The following is a 26,351-nucleotide window of genomic DNA, read 5'->3' on the forward strand; positions in this document are numbered from 1 at the left end:
GTGTCTTAGTTTTCCCTGCAGCACCTAGTGAGCTATCTTTCTTACACATAATAGATGTTCAGTAAATTAAATGATAGGAAAGTCATCCTGATTCAAAAGCATTCCTCATAAGGTCAATCCTACTCCAAAAACTGATGTCTCATTTTAGTGTTTCTGGCACTAGACTATCAGAATGTTTAGGTAATTAAGTTCAAACATCAGGCGAATATAGTGAAGTAATCTGTTTACTGTATAAAGGATGTTGTTACCCTACTTATTTACCTCTATTTGCTAAGCATCTGAAGGCTACAGCCCTTTGCAGAGAAAGTACACATGCTTGTCTTTTTTTTTTTCTGTATAAAATCATCCCAAATTACTTTCTGAAGATGTTTCAAAGCATAGGTGATTTCAGATTTTAATGGCTTAGATTTTCTTTCCCTCAAAACAAGCATTCTTGAGCTTTTGCATTCTAGCAGGATTTATCTTTGCCTTTATTTTTCACACATGTAAGTTAGGCCATATGGCTATTATGTTTCCTATGTAGTATCCTTGCTTCATTATACTAATCACTGCAGAGAAGATACTGAAGTAATGACTGGGGTGTCTGGCTAGTTTGGTTTTATAAGCATATAAGTAGTGAAGAATTTATCAGTGCTACCCTGCAACTACCTTCTTTGCTCACATAATGCACAGAATTCAGAAATGCAATAAGAAAAAGACACGCAGCAATTACTCAACATTTTCAGGATGCAAGAGAAATTAGCAGAAATGCAGAGACGAGGCAGCCTGGATTTCACTGGACCTGTAGGAAGCCTGCAAACCACTCCTCCCTTCTGGCAGGTCACCTTCACTCCCTGAAGCTCCAGTTTTCTGCTCCAAACTCAGATGACAGCCACAGAATATTGTTAAACTGAAGTAGAAGGAGGGGCGATTGATGGCAGGGCAATTCTTAAACATTTGTAACTGTTAAATTTGAGTAGAACTTCAGTTGAACGCGTAATTCCCAGACAAAGTGTTCGTTTATTCTGTTTAAAAATTGCATTTGACTCACAGCTGGATCGTCTTTGAAAGAAGTTGGGTGTTACATCAAGCCATCTGTGTTTCAAGTGGGCTTTTATGACAGCCATTGTGAAAAGGAAGAGCAATGCAAATGTTGTGAAATTTAGTGTGCAGTTCACTCTGAGAGCAAGTTTCCCTCAGCTGACTAGATGCCACCATGAATCCAAACCAGGAGTTCTGGTTTTGATGTCTCCCTGCCCCCTCCCATATAAAGTACAATCACAATGTTGGTAAATAGGTAGGCAGTTTAAATAAAAACTTTAAAAAGCTAACAGCAACAGAGAAGTACAAATTAAACTGTGAAGCTGGTAAAGAGACTTTTAACAAAATGCAGATGGATTGTCACACAGTGGTCCAGTTGAATGGCAAAGGTCACAGAGAAGTTGCCTACAAATGCACTAAAGGAAAGAACCCAGAACCCTCTGAGCCAATCCATTGTTTGTAGAACTTGGTTACAATTTCTAAGTGTGTGTGTGTGTATTATTTATATATATATAAAGTAATATATATATAAAGTCACCTGGCTTGTAGTGCAATAAAAATAGCAGAACTTTAAATTAACACACCAAGTTTAAAGCGTTTCAGGAAAGCATTGATTATATCTGCCAATGGAATGAGTGCATTTGGCGAATGACCTAATTAGCGTGTAGTTGGTTCTTTCTCACTGCTCTGCTTCCCGCTAATTGCAGAACTGCTGGCCTTCTCCCTCTGACAAGGAAGAAAAACAAGGACAGGGGTGTGTGGAGAAAACAGTGACATTCAGTTTTAATTCATTTGAACCTGCTGCCAAGCTTAATTATGTAATTGAGGGAGTGAGACTGGTGTGCATCCAGCCACTTGGGCTGGGGTTCCGATGGTTACCATTCACCAGTGTTTTATTGAGGATTTTAGCAGTTACCATAAAGCATTATTAGCTGGAGCTGAACTAATCTCCCTACCCTGCCCCTCTCCAGATGTAGGTGCAGAGGTTCTTGTTCTCAGACTTAATTATTTGTCATTAAGGAAAGCAAATTGAAATCAAATCGAAGTCACTTTATTTTGTGGTAAATGTATCATTATTCTTTAGGAGCATCTTTGCATTTTGTTTTTGTTCTTCTGGATGCATTTCTACAATCAGTGTTTTCCAGGGTTGCTTGAGACATTTTTACCTTCGGACTTTCATTTTGATCAGTGAAAGTGAGTATGTATGGAAAACACATAGCTCAGTAAAATATTTCATGTCTGGTGGCTTATTCTTTATTAATAACTTTATGTCAGGGGATGTAAGCACCCCATATTGCCACGGAGTCTTCTGTAAAAGAGATATTTTGTACGAAGGCACCACTTTTCTTGCTGGACTGATGGCTCTAGAAATACACTCTTCTCAAAGTTCACCCATTCCCTCTCTGATTCAGAGAAAGCTCAGGTGTCTCGTTCCCTCAGAGATTTCTTCTGTTTGGATTGAAGTTCAGCTCTGGAGATAGCATTGTGATTTTGTAATATCCTGTGTAATGTGTGGGGGTGAAAGGAAAGGGAGGGAGTCCGAGAAGCTGCTATGCTGGAATAGAGGCAGAGAGTCCTGAAATCAAGAGCCACCTGGCTGGGTGTCAGCATGGCTGAGCCAGACTGGGACCTTTTGGCATTTATATTGTTCGTTATAGTCAAAATGTATTAATAGACATTTTAATCAGTTGATTCCCACTCTAGTCTGAGAAGTATTAGCATCTTTCAAACATACTTTGCATTAACTTTGACAAATCTTTATTAAGCGCATGCTATGTGTTAAGTACAGCCCCAGTAACTGGGTACATACAAATAAGTAACATTCATTAACCAAAAGTGATCTTTTTTTTCTGCCTTCAAGTTGCAATGAGCAAAGAGTAAGGGCAACATGGCATATGTGTTCCAGATTCTCTCAGTCCTTCACTTTTGGAGAACATTAGTCTATAGATTATCCGCTTGCCCTCCTGAAGTTTTGATCTCTTGCCTCCTGCTTGATCATTCCTATCCCTATCTGAAATTGCCAGAAACAGTCCCATAGTGGGTATGACAAATAAGGATCTGTTGAATAACTTGAACGAATCCTCTGTAGTTCCCTGGCTTCCCACTGAAATCAGCTGAGGAACACACACCTGGGCCACTTTACCAAAGATATTGTTTTACTTTCCCGGGAGTGAGAAATGGACACTGTTTTTTTGTTTTGTTTTGTTTTTGTTTTAGCTCCCAAGGTGATTCCAGTGTACAGCTAAGGTTAAAAACCATGGTATCTCCTATCTTAAAACAAACCAAAACAACTCATTTGACCTCATATCACTTTCTAGCTGACCTATCTCTTAATTCTCCTTCCCAGCAAGATAACAGGGAGGAGGCCTGCAAGCAATCTCTCGACCTCCTCCTCTTTCTCTCACTCTTCAACTAGTCTGGCAGGCTTCAGTCCTCACCAATCCTCCCTGAAGCAAATCATGATTGTGCCACCCACGTTCCTAAGCACGCTGGACATTTGCATGCTCTCATCTTGCTCACACTGTTGGGGGCACGTGACAATTGAACATCTCTCGTTGGAACATCTTCTTCCCTTGGCTTTGAGACATCCTATTCCCTTTTCAAAAGTCCCTTTCTCTCTGCTTCTCCTGCAGCCTCCTTTGCAATCTCATGTTATTACCTGACACCTAAATACTGAAGTTGTTCAAGCTCCAAACCTGGGCCCTTGGTTTCTGCTTACACTAGGCGTTTTTGTCTCTTTCCATCTCTGTAAACCACATATTTATGCTATTGACCTCCTAATTTATATTTCCAATCCTATCTTCTTTTCTGAGCACCAGCCTAATATATCCAACTGCTCCTTGACATTTTTACTTAGATGTCTCACAGGCGTTTCTGACTCAACCGATATTTTAATTTTCCCTCTCCCCTGTTGGATCCTCCTCCAGGCTCCCCATTTCAGTAAATCACATTGCCACCCACCCAGTGGCTTCTGCTGAAAAATCAGTAGTAATCCGTGTCATCTGTATCTCCCTTACTCCCAAACTAGTCAATCTATCTTTAAGTCCTGCTAATTCTGCCTCCAGAGTATGATTCAAATCATTCACTTTATCCCCTCCATTTTATTGCTGGCTACCATTTGTCTGGATTGCTGTAATAGCCTCTAAATCTACTCCTGATTCCATTCTTGCTGCCCACCTTCTCCATAACCATTCAATTTTCAGCAAAAGCCAGTTGGAGGGATATTTTAAGAAATGCAAATCATTTCTTGCTACTGCTTCCTTAATTTTCAATGAGGAGCAATCTGTTGTTAGATTCTATCTTATATGCTTTTGTTTTCTTTCAAGGAAGGACTACCATTTGGTAATTATAGACTCATTTGTGCAGTTATTCATTTCATGTCCATTTCTCAACTCAACTCTGAAAACGCGTAAGGGTGGGAAGTGGGCTATTCTTTTTAACTCCTTATACCATGTGCCTGGCAAAGTGCCTGAAATAGGATTTTGTTGTTGAATGAAAGAATGAGCATGTGAATGGATGAGGATGATTGATCAAAGCATGAAGCAGGAGGGGGTGCCTTGTCAAACCTCACTTAGCCCATGCTACTAAGAATTCAACTACCCCATGAATAAATGTACTGGCTGAAGAACCGCACTGAATCTGTTTGTGGAACTGTTGTCTTCTGTGCCCTGATGGCAAAATCGAGGAGTTTTCAAGAATTGTGTCTTCTGCTTGTTGGGCTTCAGGAGCTACTCAAGAGAGTTTGCAAAGTGGGATTATATAGTAGTTCATTGTGTGGTGTATTTGGCAAGGGCTTATGAGGACTTTGCTTCTAATCCTGGACCTGCCAATTAAGCAGCATGCTGGTTCAGGGTTAGTTATGCCACCTCTCTTGAGCCTCTGTTTCTGTATGTATCCGTGAATGGGCATGAGGCCAGTAAGACCTGATGTCATCATTTCCCCAGGGATCAACATGTCAAACACCCAGCACATTACATGTTACATAGGAAATAATGTCTACATTTTAGTTTTACTCTCTGTTCCCCCTGACTCTCTTTCTTGATTTATTTTGTTCTTTTTCCCCTTTCTCTTTCTGCTTTTATATCCCCTATCTGACTCATCTTAGTGGGTGGTAATACTCCTATTACTCACATAGTTTGAATTTTGTAGGAAGAGAGGAATTAGCGGGACTTAACAGAACAGGCTTCCCTTTGGATGAGAAACACAAACTCACAGCTTCTCTGCCCCGCTTTTCAAGAGCATTTTATGGTACACTGCTGTGTAACAAGTTCATTTTAGGATAACATGCTGGGAGGGAGAAAAAGAAGAAGGGATTCGAAGGGAGAAAATTAAAAAGTTAATTAAAAGAAACAACTTGGTAATTGAATTCCCTCGCGCTCTTCTTTGGTGATGGGGAGGTGGGTCACAGACTGTGGTTAGTAGGCTTGCTCACCTCCAGACTTCAGAGGAGCAAGTATGAGAGTGCAGAGCAAATCCCTGCCTGACCGATGAGAAGAGGATACATATGATGGACTTTTTAGACATGCTACACAAAGCTGCCCACATACTCATTCTTGAGCTTTTTTATTTTGAAATATTCTTGGCAGCTGAAATATTCTAGGCTAAGCCGTGGACTAACACCAGCTAGTTTATGGGCATGGAGAATCCCCTTTCACTGATGCTGCTTCATTGATTCGAGCTATTCCTCTAGCCTCACTCTGTATACAACACTCAAACAGGCAGAAGGGAAGAGAACAGTATAGCGAACTTTTTCAGATTATACTAAAGTAATAAATAAGTGACATGGGTCTTTTTTAAAATTTATTTTTAAAAGAAGCCTTGAATATATAATTACTCTATCACAGATTGCTTAAGAGTTAAAACACTTTATTTAATATTATCATTGAATGAGACAAGGTCCTGTGGTACATTAGCATAGGCTTAAATATCAACTAGAATACAATTCAGACCCTGACTCTCATTTACAACCTTTCTTCATTTACACAGTCAACATACATTTATATATCAAATGTGTATTGTGTTTCAAGCACTGTTGAGGTTGTTGGTAATAAATTTAAGTTCTATCAAGGCTTTTTATTAACATCAACTTTTTTTGAGATTTTGAAAATTAACTTTAGACATAGACTTTTCTATATTTTTCAGCATTTGTGGTCCTCATTCTTGCAGCAGATTCACCAAAGAAAGAGGGACGTGGTTAAATAATGCATTACCTTACCCATCAAATTAGCCCAAATCAGATTGCTTACGGTTTACCTCATCTCCACAAAGCAATCTCCAGAAAATAAGGGAATTGCAGTTTTATGTTTAATGATATTGTGCTATCTTCCCTGACATGTTAAGGCCAATAGGTTGAGAGCCTTTATGGTAATTGCAAGAGTTATGAATGCAAGTGTGACCACAAGCACACCTTCCACCAAAATGACAGATGCAGTATTAACAAGGATTTTTTGTGTTTTTACAGGGTATGGTTTTGTAGATTTTGACAGTCCTGCAGCTGCACAGAAAGCAGTAGCATCTCTCAAGGCAAATGGCGTTCAGGCACAGATGGCCAAGGTAAGATCAGTGTTTAGATTTTTTTTTTCTTCTGTGATCGTGTATTTCTTCATTACTGTGAGCTGAATCAGAATTGGAGTTTGCAACAATTTGAATTATACTTACTTGTTAGGGAAGACAAGAAACCCTATATTAGGTTTGCCTTGGAAGAACCTGGCTGGTTTATTTAATTGTTTCTTTGTATATAATTATTAATATGCTCTTTTGTTACGGCGACCTCATTAGCGCTTTAAGGACACTTGTGAAGTGCTCTATTTTACCTGATGAAGAAAGTGCATGCATATGTGTTTGTATGTGTGTGTATCTAAGGCTTTCACCAATAAACAGTTTGAGAGTAGTATGATTCTCAGCAAGTTGTCCTTGGTAAACTGCTAAAAAATTGTTCACTCTCATGTCGGGGAATGCTGAAAGCTGAATGATGCACTTGTCTGATCTATGCAGGGAAATGAATTTAACCAAAGCATACATTGTCTAGATTGTTAGAATTTCACTTCAGTCTTTATATATAGTTTTACTAGATGATAATATCCTAGAGATTAATAACTTCTGATACTCATTTGTTGTATGTAGAACAAGTAGTCTGGAAATTTCTATCTGAAATCATAATGCATCTGTATATTCAAGAAAATAAATAAGAGCATTTTAAATAGATTTGAATTCTGATTGCAGTGGTAGTTATAAGAATCTACACATGTGATAAAATGGCATAGAAGTATACAGGCATATCAATGTCAGTTTACTGGTTTTGATATTTTATAATAATTATGTAAGATGTAAACTTTGAGGAAACTGGGTGAAAGTGTGTGGTGGGATCTCTTTATACTGTCTTTGCAACTTGTAAATCTATGATTATTTTCAAAATTAAAAAATTTAAGAAAATCATTTATAGCATATATATGCTTGATACATATCTGTTTTAGGTTAATGGTCATTTTGCATTTATTCACATGCAAATATATTTTAAAATAATTTTCTGTTTACTATTGCTGAATTTATTTGCCTCTGGATTCTCAAAAGTTAGGTAGAAGAGCCAACAGATCTTGAAATTTAGACCTAATACATCTGGGTCATATTCATGTATATCCTTACCCTTCACTATCTCCATAAGAACTGAGTGATATAATGACCAAGCCATAAAATTTTCAGCCATTTGGATTTTGTTTTGATTGCAAACATTTCCTGATAATATTTTCCAGTTTCAACCTGAGAGAACCAGAGGTGGGATATTGAGTTCTCTTCCACTTCAGATGTCTTTTAGCAAGCTGATACCACTCATATCTGTTAATCTTTGGTTGTGGGTCACTTCTCACAAAGATTACTTTGGTGAACTCATTGCCCTTTATGATACCTTAGTTGTTTTTCAAAGCTGTATAAATTAGAACTTGAATTCTTTCAGCTGTGTAATGTACTCCTCAAGACTGTTCCTGGAAGCTTCGAATTTGGTCATGAACTAAGATGGCTGGAGTTAATATTTGTAATTAATAAGTAAATTACATACATGTCTTGGCTTAAAGGTCACTTGGCAAAACAGTCAAGTTACCTGGCAACTTAAGCAAGAACTCATACCCAGGAAAGTAATGGTAAAATGTAGTTGCTGGATACATGCAAGATATAAAACTTGAAATTGGACTGAAAAGCAGCTGACAAGCATATCATTATAAAAATGCTTATGAAAAAAATTATCATGGAACACCTTTGATTATTGATGGAAGTTTTGATTATTGATTAAGAAGTTTTGGAAATTGGTTGTGGCAGTTTATAACTTAATGGATACAGGGTGTGCAATCTCCACTGTTTCAAGTGTTCTGAGAAAAAAAATATATGTGTAGTTTTACTTGCTAGATAAAAATCACTATCATCTTGCACAACAGGCAAAGTTGGCATTGATTTTATAACTACTGAGGAGCCATTATGACTATTTTCTCTCTGTTTCTAAGCATTCTGGTACACAAGTCTCTGCCTGGCTCCCTCTCTTTTACACACACACACACACACACACACACACAGGTGTACCCCAATTGCTGACCTCTCACCTAAATAGGATGCTATCAAAGGGAATGTATTTTAAAGAGCTTCTAAAAAGTTGTTCATTATAGCCAGCATCTTTACCCTTAGCCCAAACCCCACGTACACTGCACAATGTACAATATAAGGATATTCCAAGTGGAATGTTTAGAGGCACTTAATTTATTTCTGGGGTTGCTGAAAGATTTTTACCTTATCAATTATGCTGTCTGTGGAGTAAATTCTTTTTCCTCTTTTTTTTCACAGACTTTGAATCTAAAGCCCAGAGCTTTAGATTCACATCTGAGTACTAGAAAACTTTAAGCAATAAATGGCTCTGTAATTTAACTACCTAGAAGCAAATAAATAGCCTCCCTTTGACAATGAATTGGAACAAGCTTGACCACCTGTATTAGCAGATTTCTCACTGAGCTATTGGATTTCATGGCTTTTTTTCCCCCCTTTGTCCTGGTGATAACTGTAATTTGTTATCATATAAACCTGCAGTCTGCAGGGTGTGTGAAACTTGAACTATATTTTTTGCCATTTAAGTATCTACTGAATCGCCTCCTGCATTCTTGTTCTTATCAATATCCTACGATGCAGGTTGTGATGCTACATTTTAAAGACTCCAGGATAAAAAAAATAAATAAAATAAAAGACTCCAGGATTTTAAAGCAAAAATGCTACAAATAATATAAGTTCCCAATAGCAACCCAGAATGAACATGAAGCTCTCCAAGGGAATCACTCTAGCTAGCTTATTCCAATGTGTGCATATGAAAAATTCAACTGATTTGTCAACTAAGAGGAATCAAACAATAAATCATCCAGTAAGTGGTAATTGATTAATAATGTATAACCATTAACACAGACTAACATTTTCTGTATACTTGCTGTTCTGTCAGAAAGAGTTTTGAGGGATCAAAGGAAATGTTTCTTTGAGGAGAGCAGATTTAGAATATTTTAGTAATACATAGTGGTTAGGAGTGTAGGTTTGGAGAGAGAAACTTGGCCTTGAATTTTGGCTCTGATACCACCCGGATGTGTGGACTTACTTGAGTTTTTTAAATATCTCTTAAACACTCTAATAATAATATTCAGATTATTGGACTAAGGACACCTGTCAGAGTTAATTCTAAAAAATACACAAAAAATTTATCATGGTGCTTAGATTATACAAAGAATTCAATAAATGTTAATTATTCAATGAATGTTGTTATTCATTACATTCAAATATGTTACTGAACCTTCTATAAAGTCTAATGTTTGCTTTAAGCAGTATATCATTTCAAAACAGTCTCTTGAGAAATATAATAAATATCAACAAATATTTTTATTACATGCTATGTGCCAGGCACTGTGCTAGGTGTTGGAGAATCAAGTTGAATAAAACTTCTCTCTTATTCCGAATCTGTAACATTTAGCCTATCTCCTGGGCTTGTTCCTGGATTGCTCCAGATAAGAATATTAGCTGTTATGGTTCTTGCCAGCCTCAAAGCATTTAGAAGAAAATCATTAGCTAAGGACTATGTCTCTGTAAGCATAAGAAGAAAAGAGCTGAGGACACACTAGCTAAGAATAGCTTCACCTTATAGGTGTTTCTTTTCTTATTAATGAGAAGCTTGTAGATGGGTAGTGAAGGGCAAATGCTGTGGTATGCCCTCAAGGAACAAGGCTTGTGTGCCATTCCTTATGGGTGGCTTTTATCTGTACATATACATGTTATTTCTAAAGCCTAGGTGTGATAGCCCCATCTAAGCCAAGAACAACAAAAGGACGCAGGGATCTGAAGCTAACGGATCATTCTGGCTGATTCTGTCCTTTTAAAAGCTTTCCCAGAACCTAACTTAGGAACTTGTGTTTACATCATAATGGCTCAAATTGAGTCATATGATTTCCCCCTTAGCTGCAAAAGAGTCTGGGATTTATGAATAATTTAGCTTCCTTGCCTCTAATAGAGAAAATTAAGAATAGTTCATCTTTTTGGCTGTCCAACATCCATTACACCATTCTTCACATTTATACATTATGGGTGGCATGCATTCATTCCTTCCCCAAAGAAGCCTACCTCAAAGCCTCATCCTATAAGCACATCTGGTGATGCCATCATCCCTAGCGGGCTCAGACACAGCTTCTCCTCATGGCTTAGATCTCATAAGCTTAAAAGACAAGTTATCTGTCCCAACTCCCACAGTACAGAACAATAGATAAAAAATAAGATACATGAACCTAAAGGAAGACCAGCAGAAATCGTTAATATACCAAATCTTGGGGGTAGGAATATAATTCCAGCTTTGTCAGTACAGTAAGCTCATTGGTTATTCAGTCATATAATCCCTGTCTGACTCCTGAAGAAATCTTTCTTGCACATTATTACTCACTGAGGCCTCACTGGAAGGCTATGCAGCTTTAGAAACTAAGTTTTCCAGAACGCAAATCTGGAGGCTCTGGAATGGCTCTAATATTGAATGATAGGAATTACTACCAGCCTTGCCTTGAGTTATCTCAAGTGCAGCAGGCCTCTTTCTTATTTTCTATCTGGCAGTTCTGAACACAAGTAAACAGAGCATATCTCCTTCTAGATGAAAAGTTCACAGAGAAGGAGTTACCCCCTCCTCAAGGCCCTTATAGAAGGCTTTTTCAGGTCTACTATTAGCAATGCTATTCCAATTGCCAAAGGTGATTCACCTCACTGTGAGACATGTAGAATAAATCAAAGTTAAGCAATCACAAAAGAGACCAAGTGTCCAAGAGGATGTCAAGCACACCAAGAATAGTATAAAAATCCCATGTCAACTATGGCAGAAACCAGATTGGGACCAGAGGAAAGTAATTCTCTTCCATAAGTCAATGACCTTAACAGTTCTCTTTCAGGAAAAACAAACAAACAAAACATGAGGGTTTTTAAATTTTTTTAAATTTTTTATGAGTTTTTTTAACTTAAGATCAGAAGTGATAAAAAGTGAAAAATTAGTGACTACAGGAAAATAAATTCTGTAAATTCAAATATGTAATGCACAAAATTAATTTAAAAATACATTACCCCAATACATAACCCTAATGGTGATATTCTAGTAGAAGAATTTTAGTTAATGAAGTAAGGCCCACTTTATAGAATGCTCCAGAAAAAAAATTTTAAGGTTTGAACATTTGCCTCATGATGTGTCTTGTTATCAACCTGAATGCACAGGCATGTGCTGTCATCTGAGGCCCTGCTAATAATCTTTGCTTTTACCATACCAGGGATATGAGAGTAAGCAGGTTATTTGATATCCATGTGTCACTACAATAGGGTTGGACTTACTGCGTTACCAGTAGGCAAGTTCAGTAGGCAAGCAATACTTAATATAATGATGGGCAAGTGCTGTCTGGAGATGCTAATATTCTAAAAATAATGTCCTGGTGTTTTTGTTTTGTTTTGTTTTCAACAGAATCAAAGGATCAGAGAGGATTTTAGTTAATGAAGGAAGGCCTACTTTATAGAATGCTCTAGATGCTATCATTTGTTCAGATCCCCAAATCCCCATAACCCCAAGGAGATAAGGACTATAGCCTAATGTTTAGGTAGAAATCTCTTTTATTTTCTTAGTCTTTCAACACATTTATGCTGAACACTTACTATGTACCAAGATTGCTCTACATGCTAAAGACACTGAACCAGTTTTATGAAGATCACATTCTTTGGTGGAAGGCAGAAAATGAACAAAGAGATACAATACATTAGTTAATAAGAAGTGGTTCTAAGACAATTAAAAGAGGCTAAGGATAATAAATATATAGGGTATGAGGATGGGGGTGAAGGTGGGGCTGAGATGCATTTTAGATAGAGTGGTCAGAGAGATTGTCTATGATGAGGTAATATTTGAACAGAGATCAAAAAGAAATGAAGAGAGCAAATTACAGTATAATGTCATAATAAGAGATTGTTATGAAAAAAATTTCTGTAGTAATTCAAAATAGAGCAGACTTTTTAGGGAGCTAACATGTCTGGGCTTTGTTATCATCTTTATCCCACACCTTCTTCTTAATATGGAAGAGAGAGATATACCACCATCCCTTCCTTTATTTTTTGTAGGAATTTTCTGGTTTCAATCTATCATAATGGTGCATTTCTTAGAAAATATTTTTCATATGAACCAAAATCCAATCGAATCAGTAAATATTTTCTTCCAGTACTTAACTTCTTCAAATCATGTTATTCAGTTGTACTGGTGGATGTAAAGAGATGACAAGATATCCTACACCACTGTTATGAAATGTTCTTTAAATAACTGTAATTTCAAAGAGTGGCAGTCCAATGTTGGTTTTAACACAGTTCATTACTCTTGGATGACTGATGCCATGTAATGAAAACCTTGCTCTGTGTCATTTCCTAAAATGAATCTTTGTGTCACATGTTCTTGTGAAAGACATTTCCAACAGAAGAACATCTCTCACAAACACCAAGTATTATTTTCCTCATGATGGAGATTTTTGAAGTTGTCAGTGAAAGAAAGACTAGTGGTTGGTCTTTCACATGTCTATAAAATATTTGTGAGTGTTTGCTTGGTTGGCTATGGCAACTTACCTCATTTTTTTTATCCTAATGCTGAATGCAGGGATACAAAACCCAATATTGAAATTGTCAGGGTTGATCTTAATCCTATTTGTTAATTATTTGAAGTTTTTGAAGCAGAATCCTCTGAAGTTAAATATTTGTATTAGCTTCTACAAAATGATTTACATAATCAGGTTGTTACCCCGTGCTTTTGCAAGGACTCTAGTATATTTTCTTTGGTGGAATGGTGGGTATGTGCTCTAATTGAATTTCCTGCTTTCCCAGCATTTGACAGAAACACAAATCAATGAAAAAATTTACCTTAATTTGTTTTGTAAGTTGGGGTTTCTACCAGGTGTCCTGATACTTTCTTATTGCAGGATGCTGTGGACTACAAGTTCTCTTCATTCAATTTGCAAGAAATATCAACTCCTTCATCCTGCCTCTCTGAACAGAATGTATCCACCACAGGCTGATCTCAATTAATGGCTCATTTCTTTATATACTGTTAAGAAAGTAATAATGAACAATCCCCATTCATGGCTTTAATCATTTGTTCCTAATCATTGTTCCTTTAATCATTTAATCATTTGTTAGAAGGAAAAGATCCTATCTCTGGTCACCATTGTTTTGGATTGAAAGAACCTAATTAAAAAGCATCTCTTTGTCCCATGTAGATTTTTATCCCATTGAAAAAATAAGAGAATACCAAATTAAAACAAAACAAAACAAAACAAAAAAGCCCCCAAAACAAACTATTGATTCAATTACTGGTAATACTGTATTAGGAAGATGTGGCTTAGGAAATTATGAGGGAAATGAGTCTTTAAATATTGAATGCCAAAATTAGATTTATCCATCCAGTTACAGCAGGTGCCAGAGAAGTAGGGGCCTCCCTGAAAAGGGATAAAGTTATGTTGAATCACTAGACCTAGAAGAAAATAGTGAATGTGTTGTCTATGGAATTGCAAGGAGAAGGGAAGGAGCAAATGAGTCACCCTTACTGAGTTCTTGCTTTTAAACTCACCAGTCAGGTAAATCATTACTCCTCCCTTTTGGGAGTATTACATAAGTGACCAAGTATCCAACCATAAGAAAATACCATGAGAAGAGATAGAAACTCCCTGGCTGGACGACTTTAATTGCTTTCTGTATCTTAGTTTGTAGTGTACCTTAATGAAAATTATTGTATGAATTATAATGTTAGTACTATATGTTATATATTTATTCTTAGTAATTTAAGATACCAGCATGGAGAAATCTGTGAAATACTAAAGCATGTGATCTACCTTGTTTTCTCATTTACCATTGGGATGCTGTGGGACTCTCTTTAAGTCCCATAAGTGTATCTATTCTAAAAGAGGCAAAGAAACAGACAATAGGATATACAGGATAAAGAAAATTCCATTTCTTTTTCTTTTAATTGAAGTACAGTTGACATATAATGCTATACTAGCTTCAGGTGTACAGTATAGTACAGTATCGTCATTGAACAACTCTTTTTAAAAATATTTTATTTATTTGTTCATGAGGGACACACAGAGAGAGGCAGAGACATAGGCAGAGGGAGAAGCAGGCTCCCTGTGGGGACCTTGATGCAGGACTCAATCCCAGGACCAAAGGATCACGCCCTAAGCCAAAGGCAGATTCTACTCAACTACTGAGCCACCCTGGTGCCCCATGGACAACTCTTTATGTTATGCTATGCTCACCCCACATCATCTATCACCATACAACACTAGTACAACACCATCGACTGTATTCCCCTGTATTTCATTGACTGAAACTTTCATCTGCATGGCTTATTTATTCCACAACTGGAAGCCTGTATTTCCCACTCATTTTTCACTGTCCCTCTATTCCGCCTTGCCTCTGGCAGCCATCAGTTTGTTCTCTGTCTTTTTGAGTCTGCTGTTTTTGTTTGGTTGTCTGTTTGATTTTACATATAAGTGAAATCATATGGTGTTCATCTTTCTCTTATTTCACTTAGAATAATACCCTCTACCTGCTTTATGTTAATAAATAAGTTTTTTTTATAGTTACTATGCCATTTAATCCTTACTAGGATCATGGGAGGTAGAAATTATTATCACATTTTACAGATGCAGAGACAAGGGATGACCCAAGTTCACAATGGTAGTCAACAGTGATGCTAGATTTGAACCCAAAAGCCTTGTTCTGTTTGTTTCCAAAACCTTGTTCTATTGAAGAAAATTGTAAACCTGCAAATTCTTCTCTCTAGGTTTTTTAAGTGGTGCTTGGATATTTGATTTCTTTCTTGTCCCTCTAGCTTTATTAAGATATAATTGACATAAGGCATTGTGTCAGTTTAAGGTAGACAATGTGATGGTTAATACACTTAACATATTGGAAAATGATTATCACAGTAGGCTCAATTAACACCACTATCACCTCACATAATGATAATTTCTTTCGTTTTGTGTGGGTGGGTGGTGAGAACATTTAAGATATACCTTCTCAGAAATTTCCAAGTATATAGTATACTATTATTAATGATAGTCACCATGTTCTATATTAGATTTCCATGAGTTATTCATCTTATAACTCGTATTTTGTATCCTTTGACCGACATTTCCTCATTTCCCCCAGCTTCCAGCCCCTGACAACCATTAAACTGTTTCTGTGAATTCAGCTTTTTAAGATTCCACATATAAATGATATCATATAGCATTTGTCTTTCGCCATCTGATTTCTTTTACTTAGCAAAATGCCCTCAAGTTCTATCCATGTTGTCACAAATGACAGGATTTTCTTTCTTCTCATCGCTGAATAATATTCCATTCTGTATATGCACCATATATTCTTTATCCATTCATTCATAGATGAACATGTAGGTTGTTTTTATACCTTGGCTATTGTGAATAATGTTCCAATTAATGTAGAAGAGAAGATATCTCTTTGCTATCCTGTCTTCATTTCCTTTGGATATCTAACCAGAAGTGTGATTTCAGGATCATATGGTAGTTCTATTTTTTTTAATATTTTGAGGAACCTTCATACTGTTTTCCATTGTAGCTGTTCCAATTTACATTCCCACCAATAGTGCACAAGGGTTCCCTTTTCTCCACATCCTCACCAACACTTGTTATCTCTTGTCTTTTTGATGATAGCTATTTTAACATGTATGAGGTAATATTTCATGGAGGTTTTGATTTACATTTTCCTGATAATTAGTGATATCAAGTATTTTTTCACATACCAGCTGGCCATTGTACTGTCCTCTTTGGAAAAACTTATTTACTCAGTTCTTCTACCCATTTTTTAAATTTCTGTTGCTATTGAGTCACATGAAGTGCTTATATATTTTGAATATTAAGCACTATTACACAAATGGCATTTGCAATGCATCTATCTCCCTCTATAGATTGCCTTTCATTTTGTTGTTTCTTTTGTGATGTGGAAGCTTTTTCAGTTTGATGTCATCCTACCTGTTTCTTTTTGCTTTTGTTCCTAGTGCTTTTGGTGTCATATTAAAAAAAAAAAAAATGTTGCCAAGACCAGAGCCAAGGAGGTTTTCCTTATATTTTCTTTTTTTTTTTTTAAGAATTATTTATTTATTTATTTATTCATGAGAAACACACAGAGAGAGAGAGAGAGGCAGAGACACAGGCAGAGGGAGAAGCAGACTCCATGCAAGGAGCCTGATGTGGGACTCGATCCCGGGTTTCCAGGATCACACCCTGGGCTGCAGGCGGTGCTAAACCGCTGCACCACTGGGGCTGCCCTATTTTCTTCTAGGAGTTTTATGGTTTTTAGACTTATGTTTAAGTCTTTTATGCACTTCAAGTTAATTTTTGTGAGTGGTATAATATAAGAGTCCAGTTTCATTCTTCTGCATGTGATTATTGAATATTCCCAACACCATTCATTGAGGAGATGATGCTTTCTTCAATGAGTATACTTGGCTCCTTGTTAAAGATTATCAGACTGTAAATGCTAGGATTTATTTGTGGGCTCTAGATTCTATTTCACTGGCGTATGTATTTATTTTGATGCCAGTGCTATACTGTTTATTATAGCTTTACAATATAGTTAAAATCAGAAAGTGTGATTCCTCCAGATTTGTGTTTCTTTCTTAAGAGTATTTTGAATTTTCAGCATCTTTTATGGTTCCATAAGATTCTTGGATTGTTTTTTTCTATTTTTTGAAATTACCATTGGAATTTTGATGGATATTGTATTGAATTTTTTTATGGCTTTGGGTAGTATGGATATATTAACAACATTAATTATTTCAGTTTGTGAACATGGGAAATCGTTCCATTTATTTGTGTCCTCTTCAACTATCTTTCATCATAATTGTAGTTTTCAGGGTCCATAGGTCTTTCATCTTTTGGGTTAAATTTATTACTAAGTATTTTATTTTTTTTTTTTGAGGATGCTTTGAATGGAATTATTTTCCTTATTTATTTTTCAGAAAATTCATTGTTAGTGTATAGAAAAGCTATTTGCTATATGTTGATTTTGTATCCTTTACTGTTATTATTTATTCATTTAAATAGCTTTTCCAAAAAATAAATAAATAGCTTTTCAGTGGAATCTTTAGGACTGTCCCTATATAAGATCATATCATCTGCAAACAGAGACTGTTTTACTTATTTTTTTTCTATTTACATGCCTTTTATTTCTTTATCTTGGCTAATTACTCTGGCTAGAAATTACAGTACTATTTTGAATAAAAGTTGTGAGAGAATTGGCATCCTTGTCTTGTTCCTGATCTTAGAGGAAAGTCTTCAACATTTCACCATTGAGTATGATGTTAGCTGTGAGCTTGTCAATTATGGGCTTTATTATGTTGAGGAATATTCCTTCTATATCCATGCTGTTTAGAGTCTATATTATGAAAGATATTGTGTTTTGCCAAGTGCTTTCTCTGCATCTATTGAGATGATAACATGATTTTTATCTTTCATTCTACTAATGTGGTGTATCAATTTACTGATTGTGTATGTTGAACAATTCTTACACACCAGGGATAAGTTCCACTTAATTATGGTATATGATTCTTTCATATTTTTGACATTTTCCATTGTATTTCTAGTATCTATTTTATCATTCTGCTCTGTTTTAATTTCCTTACTTGTATTGCCTCTGGGCTTGTTTTGTTCTTCTTTTTTCTAATTCCCTGAGGTATAAAGTTAGGTTGTTTATTTGAGAGTTTTTTCTTAGCATATTCATTTATCACTATAAATTTGTCTCTTAGAACTGGTTTTGTGCACTCAATATGTTTTGGTATGTTATATTTCCATTTTTTTGCAAGATATGTATAAGATCTATCTATTATCTATCTATCTATCTATCTATCTATCTATCTATCTATCTATCATTTTCCCTTTTAATTTCTCCTTTGACCAATTGTTTAGGAGAATGTTGTTCATCACTTCACTTTGAGCTTATGTGTGTCCTTCAAACTGAAGTTAATCTCTTACAGTTAGTATATAGCTGGGTCTTGATTTTAATCCATTCAATCATGCTAAGCCTTTTGTTTGGAGAATTTGATCCATTTATATTTAGAGTAATTACTGATAGTTAAGGACCTACTAAAATCATCTTAATTTTTTTTCTGGCTGTTGTGTAGCTCTTGTGTTCCTTTCTTCCTCTCTTGCTGCCTTTCTTTGTGAATTGATGATTATCTTTAATGGTACACTTTGATTTTCTTCTCTTTATCTTTCATGTTTCTACTATAGGTCTTTATTTTGTGGTTATCTTGAAGTTTACATAAAACATAGATATGACAGTTTATTTTACACTGATTACAACTTAACTTTGATTGCATATAAAAACTCTTTTACCTCCCTACTTTTATGGGTTTTCAAAAAATTATTTATTTATTTATTTATTTACTTACTTACTTACTTATTTATTTATTATTTATTCGTGGGAGATGCAGAGAGAGAGGCAGAAACATAGGCAGAGGGAGAAGCAGGCTCCCTGTGGGGAGCCTGATGTGGCACTTGATCCCAGGGCCCCAGGTCATAACCTGAGTCGAAGGCAGATGCTCAACCACTGAGCCACCCAGGCGTCCCCCTACTTTTATTTTTTTGACATCACAATTTACCTCTTTTAATACTGTGTATTCAGGGGATCCCTGGGTGGCGCAGCGGTTTGGCGCCTGCCTTTGGCCCAGGGCGCAATCCTGGAGACCCGGGATCGAATCCCACATTGGGCTCCCGGTGCATGGAGCCTGCTTCTCCCTCTGCCTGTGTCTCTGCCTCTCTCTCTCACTGTGTGCCTATCATAAAAAAAAAAAAAAAAAAAATTAATACTGTGTATTCACTAACAAATTATAATATTTATATTTATTTTTATTTTTAATTATTTTGTTCTTTAATCTTTATACTAGAGTTAAGTGCTTAACACTTCACCATGTTAAATTATTCTGACTTTGACTTTCTACTTACCTTTACTGGTGTCTTCTTTATTTTCATATGTTTCTATGGTACTAATTATCGTACTTTCATCTCAGCTTGAATAACATCTTTTAGAATTTCTTGTAAGGCAAGTCTAGTGATGATGAACTCCCTCAGCCTTATGTTGCCTGGAAAAGATTTTACATCTCCCTCATTTTTGAAATAATATTTTATCAGAAAAAATATTCTTGGTTGGCATTTTTTTTCATTGTTTTTATTTTTTGTCCCTGCCACCCACCTCGCAAAACTTTAATTATATTGTCTCACTTTCTCTGGTCTTGTAGGGTTTCTGTTGAGAAATCCTTTGATAATCTTGTGGAGATTCCCCTATAAGTTACACGCTTCTTTATTCTACCTGTTTTGAGGTTCTCTTTATCTCTCATTTTTGGCAGTTTCATTATAATGTGTTAGAGAAGATTGCTTTATTTTATTTTTTTGAAGATTGTAATTATTTATTTTATGTATAAATTTTATCTATTTATCTGTAGAAAGAGACATGAGCAGAGGAAGGGGCATAGGGAAAGAGAGAATGTCAAGCACTCTGTGCTGAGCATGGAGTCTGATGTAGGGCTCAATCTCATGACCCTAATATCATGACCTGAGCTGAATCCAAGAGTTTAGACACATAACCAACTAAGCCACCCAGGTGCCTCTAGAGAAGATAACTTTAAATTACATTTATTTGGGGATATATGTGCTTTGTGAACTTACATATATAAATCTCTTCTCAGATTTGGGAAGGCCTCAATCATTATTTCTTTAAATAAACTCTTTGCTCCTTTTTTCCTCTCTTCTCCTTCTGGAACTCCAATAATTTGTAGATTGTTTATTTGATAGCCTTCTACTATTCATCCTTTTAAAATTATTTTTATTATTTTTGTTGTTTTTGTTCTCTTTTGACTGGATAATTTCAAAGGTCTCATCTTCTACTTCATCTATTCTTTCTTCTACTTGATCCAATCTGATCTTGATATTCTCTATTGCAGTTTTCATTTCATTCTTTGTATTTTTCATCTCCAGAATTTGTTTCATTTGTGTTTAACAATTTCTATTTCTTTGTTAAATTTCTCATTTTGTTCATGTATTGTTTTCATGATTTTGTTGAATTCTTTTTGTGTTTTCTTTTAGCTCATTGGGTTTCTTTAAAACAGCTGTTGTGAATAATCAGGTAAATTGCAGATCTTCATATCTTTGGGGTTGAATACTGGAAAACTATTAAAATACTTTTGTAATGTCATTCTTTTTAATGTTCCTTGAAGTAGTAGTCATCTCCTCTAGTTTTCACTGACTGACTTGAGGAAGGAAATACTTTTCAGTGGTCCTGGTTGGGATTCTGAGGCTTTCTTAGACTGTCTCTGAACAAGCCTGCTTCATACTTCTTGCTCCCTCTTGTGGTGGAATTCTTAAGCTTGTATACTTTCTCTGGATCCTACAATATACCAAATTAGATGCCAATAGCCTTTCTTTTGCTTTCTGAAGGATGGAGGCAAAACTCAAGTTTGTGGTATCTTCCTGGCCCACAGATTTGGGTTGGTTTTCTGATGTGGTCCCTAGCTGTCTATCTAAATTCACTCTCACCACCATCAGTGTGGGGTGTGTCTCTTTGAATGAGGTGCTCAGAATCCAAGGGCATAGGACTTGTGGGATAGTTGAAGTGTTAAAAGGTGAGGCATCCACAGTACCTTATAGGCTTATTTCTTGTTGGAGTACACAATGTAGTTAGTAGGACCTGTATCCCTTTAATGCCCTTTGAAAATCCTATCTGCCACTTTCTCAGCCTCATCTTACACTCCAGTGATGCAGCCATGACTTGATACTCTGTATTGAGCAAGAGAGAAGTAGATGTTTTTGTAGGCATCCCACATATCTGGAGAAGATGGACACTCACTCATGAACTCTTAGTTTCTGTCTTGGGTGAAATCACCAGCTGAGATGGTCTTTCTCAGCACCAAACTGTCCCACTTTGGTGGAAGGGTAACATGAGTAAAGTCAAATTTTCTCTTGCCTTCTCCAATGCATCCAAAACACATTTGTTAAGTATTTATTTATTTATTTTTATCCTTTGCCTCAACGATATGCTGGAAATTTTCCCCTGGCAAACTGATTTCCACAAGGATTCTCTCATTCATGTGTGATTCTCTAAGACAGTGTTCTTCAGGGACTTCCAGGCCAGAACTGAGGGGGCTGGAGCTAGTTCACAAGTCATTGCAGTGTCCAAAGCTGAGAACAGGGTGTTTATATGTATTACCTGAAACAGAGGTGTATGACACCTTCTGGCTCTCTTGGTGTTTGGTGTTAGATTCCACAGATTCCACAAAGGCACTTCTGTCCATGGATGAATGCCAAATTATTGTTGTTGAGGTTCTATAAGTGAGGGTGTCATATTGGGCCATGTTGTGATGGCACTCCCTGATTTCTAAAATGACAATAGCAGATTAACAAAATCATTAATACAATGCACTTCAGAATCTGTTACAGTTCTGGATTTACAAAGTAGGAACTTAATAAATCTTTGTTTAATGAATGAATGACTAGTATAGATTATTCTAACAATTCAACTGATAAACTGTTGTGATTATAAACTAACTTTTGCTGAGGAATATTTCTTTAAGTCACTCCTAACTAGATATAGGATATATCTAGGAGGTTATAATCCTTGAGCCCACCAAAAATGGCTCAAAGTAATCATTTTAACTATTGATGGTAATGGTGGTGGTGGTGGTGGTAGCAGTGGACAAGACGGACATTTTTGTTTGTTAAGAAGACATACATCAGGGATTTGAAAATGAAGATTGATAAGCCATGCATTTTAGAAGCCTTAAATAACCTAGATATACATTATATATGCATATACACATCCATATACATCCACAAAGTACATACCTTTTTAAAAGATGTTTATTTATAACAAGTAGCCATGATTTTTCAATGCAATTATTCCTTAAATACAAAAGCGTTTTGCAGCTCCACAGCATGTCTGCCTTTTGTCTGAAAGTGGAGCCTAAAGTTAACAATAACAAAATTGAATGGTAGGCCTTTGTGATCTCTGGTTTTCTGTGCATCCTGTATTTATTATATTATGATCCATATCACTTAGACACTTATGGGAGCTATTCACAAATGCATTACAGTGTAGGAAAAAAAATAGAAATTTGAGTACTGTGAATGAGTTAGGCATCATGTTCAGCTTTATTGTCTTTTCTCACCACCTCTAGGATACACATTTTACCCACTACTTGAATTATTCAAACACACCATGAAATTCGGAGTCTCTTGGCCAAATCAGTGGGAGCTGACATCTCAGTCTATGCAAGCAAATCTACTCCTTCTCTGTATCAAAAAGCATTCCAAACAAAAAAGAATATTGAGCTTCAGAAAAATGGTCAAATTCAAAACAAATATAGACTTCCTTTCCCTACTGAAATTCTTTTTTTTTTTTTTTTGACATCTCTGGAAAAGTGATTTAGGCAACTTTGCATATTTCAATAAAGGAAATAAACTTTTAGATGAAACTATACTAAAGATACATTTTTTATTCTGTTGAAAAACTTTCAGTCTTTTTTCTTGCACTGATGAATGTTTTAAACTCTTAGGATCTATTTGGGAATTATATTCACATGTCAAACATAAACTATCTTCCCTGGTGTTCACATTTAAGGTAACTGAACAGAACTGTTTGATAAGCCCAATGCAAAGTAAAATTTAGATTAAGATATCTTCTAATTCAAGGTAAATTGTGATAGAAATAATGATCAAAAATGTGCTGAAATAATGATCACTCAAAAATTAATTTACATTCCATGAGAAGAATGTCATGTTGTTGGGGATACAAACAAACACATACATATCCTTAGGGATCTGGCTTCAGAGGCAACCCTAATCAGATATTTATGTAGGAATATTACCACTTTTTAAGCATACAGTAGCAAATAAAGGAAGTTTATTCTGTTAGAGAAGACTTTCAATGGATACAGCACACAAAAGTTTTCTAAACTCCCAGAAAAGGAAGTAATATTATATCAAGGTACTGATTTACTGACTCCAACCTCCTGGATAACTTTGAAGGGTTTGAGACTTCAGTAGGGGAAGTCACTACAGATGTGGTGGAAACAGCAAGAGAACTAGAATTAAAAGTGGGGCCTGAATATGGGACTGCATTGCTGCGATCTCATCATAGAACTTCAATGAATGAAGAGTTGTTTTTTCTGGATGAGCAAAGAAAGTGGTTCCTTGAAATGACAACAAAAGATTTAGAATAACACGTAAAGTTAATTAATAAAGTGGTGGCAGGGTTGAAGAGAATTGCCTCCAATTCTGAAAGTTCTGCTGTGGATGAAATGCTATCAAACAGCATCACATGCTACAGAGAAATTGTTCATGAAAGGAAGAGTCGATTGATGTGGCAAACTTTATTTTTTGTTTTAAGAAATTGCCACAGCCACCCTAAATAAACTTTAGCAGCCATCACCCTGAACACTCCACAGATATCAACATCTAGGCAAGATCCTCCACCAGTGAAAAGATTACAACATGCTGAAAGCTCAGATGATGGTTAGCATTTTTTAATAATAAAGTACTTTAAAAAAAAAGATTTATTTATTTATTTGAGAGAGAGAGAGTGTGAGTTGGGGAAGGAGCAGAAGGAGAGAATCTTGAAGCAGACTCCCTGCTGAGGGTGGAGGCAGATGTGGTGCTCAATCCCAGGACCCTGAGATCATGACCTGAGCAAAAATCGAGTTGGCCACTTAAACCGACTGAGATACCCAGGTGCCCCAGTAACAAAGTACTTTTTAACAAAAGACATAAGCAAACAAGTTACAGATGAAGAAATGCATATGGCCAATACCATTATACATTGTCATAAATATTGCTAGTAATTAAATGGAGGCAAAAACAAGATATCATTTTTTTAAATTTTTATTTATTTATGATAGTCACACAGAGAGAGAGAGAGGCAGAGACATAGGCAGAGGGAGAAGCAGGCTCCATGCACTGGGAGCCCGACGTGGGATTCGATCCCAGGTCTCCAGGATCGCACCCTGGGCCAAAGGCAGGCGCCAAACCACTGCGCCACCCAGGAATCCCACAAGATATCATTTTTACTATGAAGTTTGTACTTATTAAAACCAATACAAATATAATATTTTGGTAAAGTCATAAATTATTGAGATATGAATTTGTTTGGATTTTCCAGAAATTACTTTGAGTTTAAATTATAAATTTCTTTCTAAGATGAATGGATAAAGAAGATGTGGTCTATGTATACAATGGAATATTACTCAGGCATTAGAAACGACAAATACCCACCATTTGCTTCGACATGGATGGAATTGGAAGATATTATGCTGAGTGAAATAAGTCAATCGGAGAAGGACAAACATTATATGGTCTCATTCATTTTGGGAATGTAAAAAATAGTGAAAGGGAATAAAGGGGAAGGAAGAAAAAATGAGTGGGAAATATCAGAAAGGGAGACGGAACATGAGAGACTCCTAACTCTTGGAAACGAACTAGGGATGGTAGAGGGGGAGGTGGGCAGGGGGTGGGAGTGACTGGGTGACCAGCACTCTTGGGGGCACTTGATGAGATGAGCACTGGGTGTTATTCTATATGTTGGCAAATTGAACACCAATAAAAAATAAATTTAAAATAAATAAATAAATAAATAAATAAATAAATAAATAAATAAATTTCTATAAACTTACCTTTAAAAAAATCCAACATGCGGACAAGTCCAATTAAATATAAATTTTGAATGTGAAAAATTTGAATGATATCAAATAGGAAAGAATAATCCTGGTAGGCATAGGTTTTGTAGAGTAGTAGTTTGATAGGTTATGGTGAACCCATAAAATGCATCCACTAAAATGGTATTTTTTTTAAGCATATTGAATCTTAAGAGAAAAACAGTTATAGTACAGGATCAACTGGAGAGCGGGGTACAAAATGATAATTGGTATTACCCTATGTTTTCCTTTTTAAACTGTTTTGCATAGAAAAAAAAAAAAAGAGAAATAAACTAAAATCCTATCTACAGTTATTTCCAGATACAGAAGTACAGTGATTTTCATTTTCTTCAGTAAGCACATTTGTATTTTTTTTTAAGATTTTATTAATTTATTCATGAGACAACACAGAGAGAGAAGCAGATACACAGGCAGAGGGAGAAGCAGGCTCCATGCAGGGAGCCAGAGCAGGACTCCATCCTGGGTCTCCAGGATCACACCCTGGGCCGAAGGTGGTGTTAAACTGCTAAGCCACCCAGGCTGCTCACATCTGTATTTTCTAGTTTTCTAGGATAAACACCGGCTACTTTGTAATAAAAAGTGACAACATCTAGCAAAAACGATATAATAAATGTTATATATAAAAAAATTCACCTAGCTGATTATTCAGAGAACATGTCCTTGTTAATGGATTGTCAGAGCATGAATAATGATGAGAACCCTCTTGATCAAATGTAAATGAAATTAATCTTCTTTAATTAGGGACTCATCGCAACAATTGAGCTTGCCCTAATAGCATAATGTAATTAATATAACATATATATATATATGTATGCCATAGTTATATATCACAAAAAACAAATATGTGTAAATATGTAAATAAACATAACTATATGAAGATTATTTTTGCACAATTCTATGTTTTTTGACCTATATATAACCTAGAAAATGTCATTCTGATGTTTGCATGACATAATTTAACCATGATAGTCAAATAATTCTATATAGTGATTCCACTTGATAAAAGTATTAAAATTATGACTCCTATATGTAATATACTCAGTAAATGATTAAGTTC

At 35.9% G+C, this 26,351-nt stretch overlaps 1 protein-coding gene and 1 long non-coding RNA gene across 31 annotated transcripts in view; one reads left to right on the forward strand and one right to left on the reverse strand.

The window, feature by feature from the left end:
• Nucleotides 1-10,415, reverse strand: part of LOC140614147 (uncharacterized) — a 57,736-nt gene extending 47,321 nt beyond the window's left edge. For all 4 annotated transcript variants that reach the window (XR_012015037.1, XR_012015036.1, XR_012015038.1 and 1 more), the window contains exon 1: nt 9,920-10,415. This is a non-coding gene — a long non-coding RNA (uncharacterized lncRNA). The remainder of the gene's footprint in view (nt 1-9,919) is intronic.
• Nucleotides 1-26,351, forward strand: part of RBMS3 (RNA binding motif single stranded interacting protein 3) — a 1,291,910-nt gene that overhangs the window by 869,436 nt on the left and 396,123 nt on the right. For all 27 annotated transcript variants that reach the window (XM_072793055.1, XM_072793061.1, XM_072793062.1 and 24 more), the window contains one exon: nt 6,482-6,573. In XM_072793055.1, the coding sequence (XP_072649156.1) occupies nt 6,482-6,573 (92 nt within the window). The remainder of the gene's footprint in view (nt 1-6,481; nt 6,574-26,351) is intronic.

Source organism: Canis lupus, chromosome 22 (assembly GCF_048164855.1).
Source record: "Canis lupus baileyi chromosome 22, mCanLup2.hap1, whole genome shotgun sequence".
In the NCBI taxonomy this organism is placed as follows: domain Eukaryota; kingdom Metazoa; phylum Chordata; class Mammalia; order Carnivora; family Canidae; genus Canis; species Canis lupus.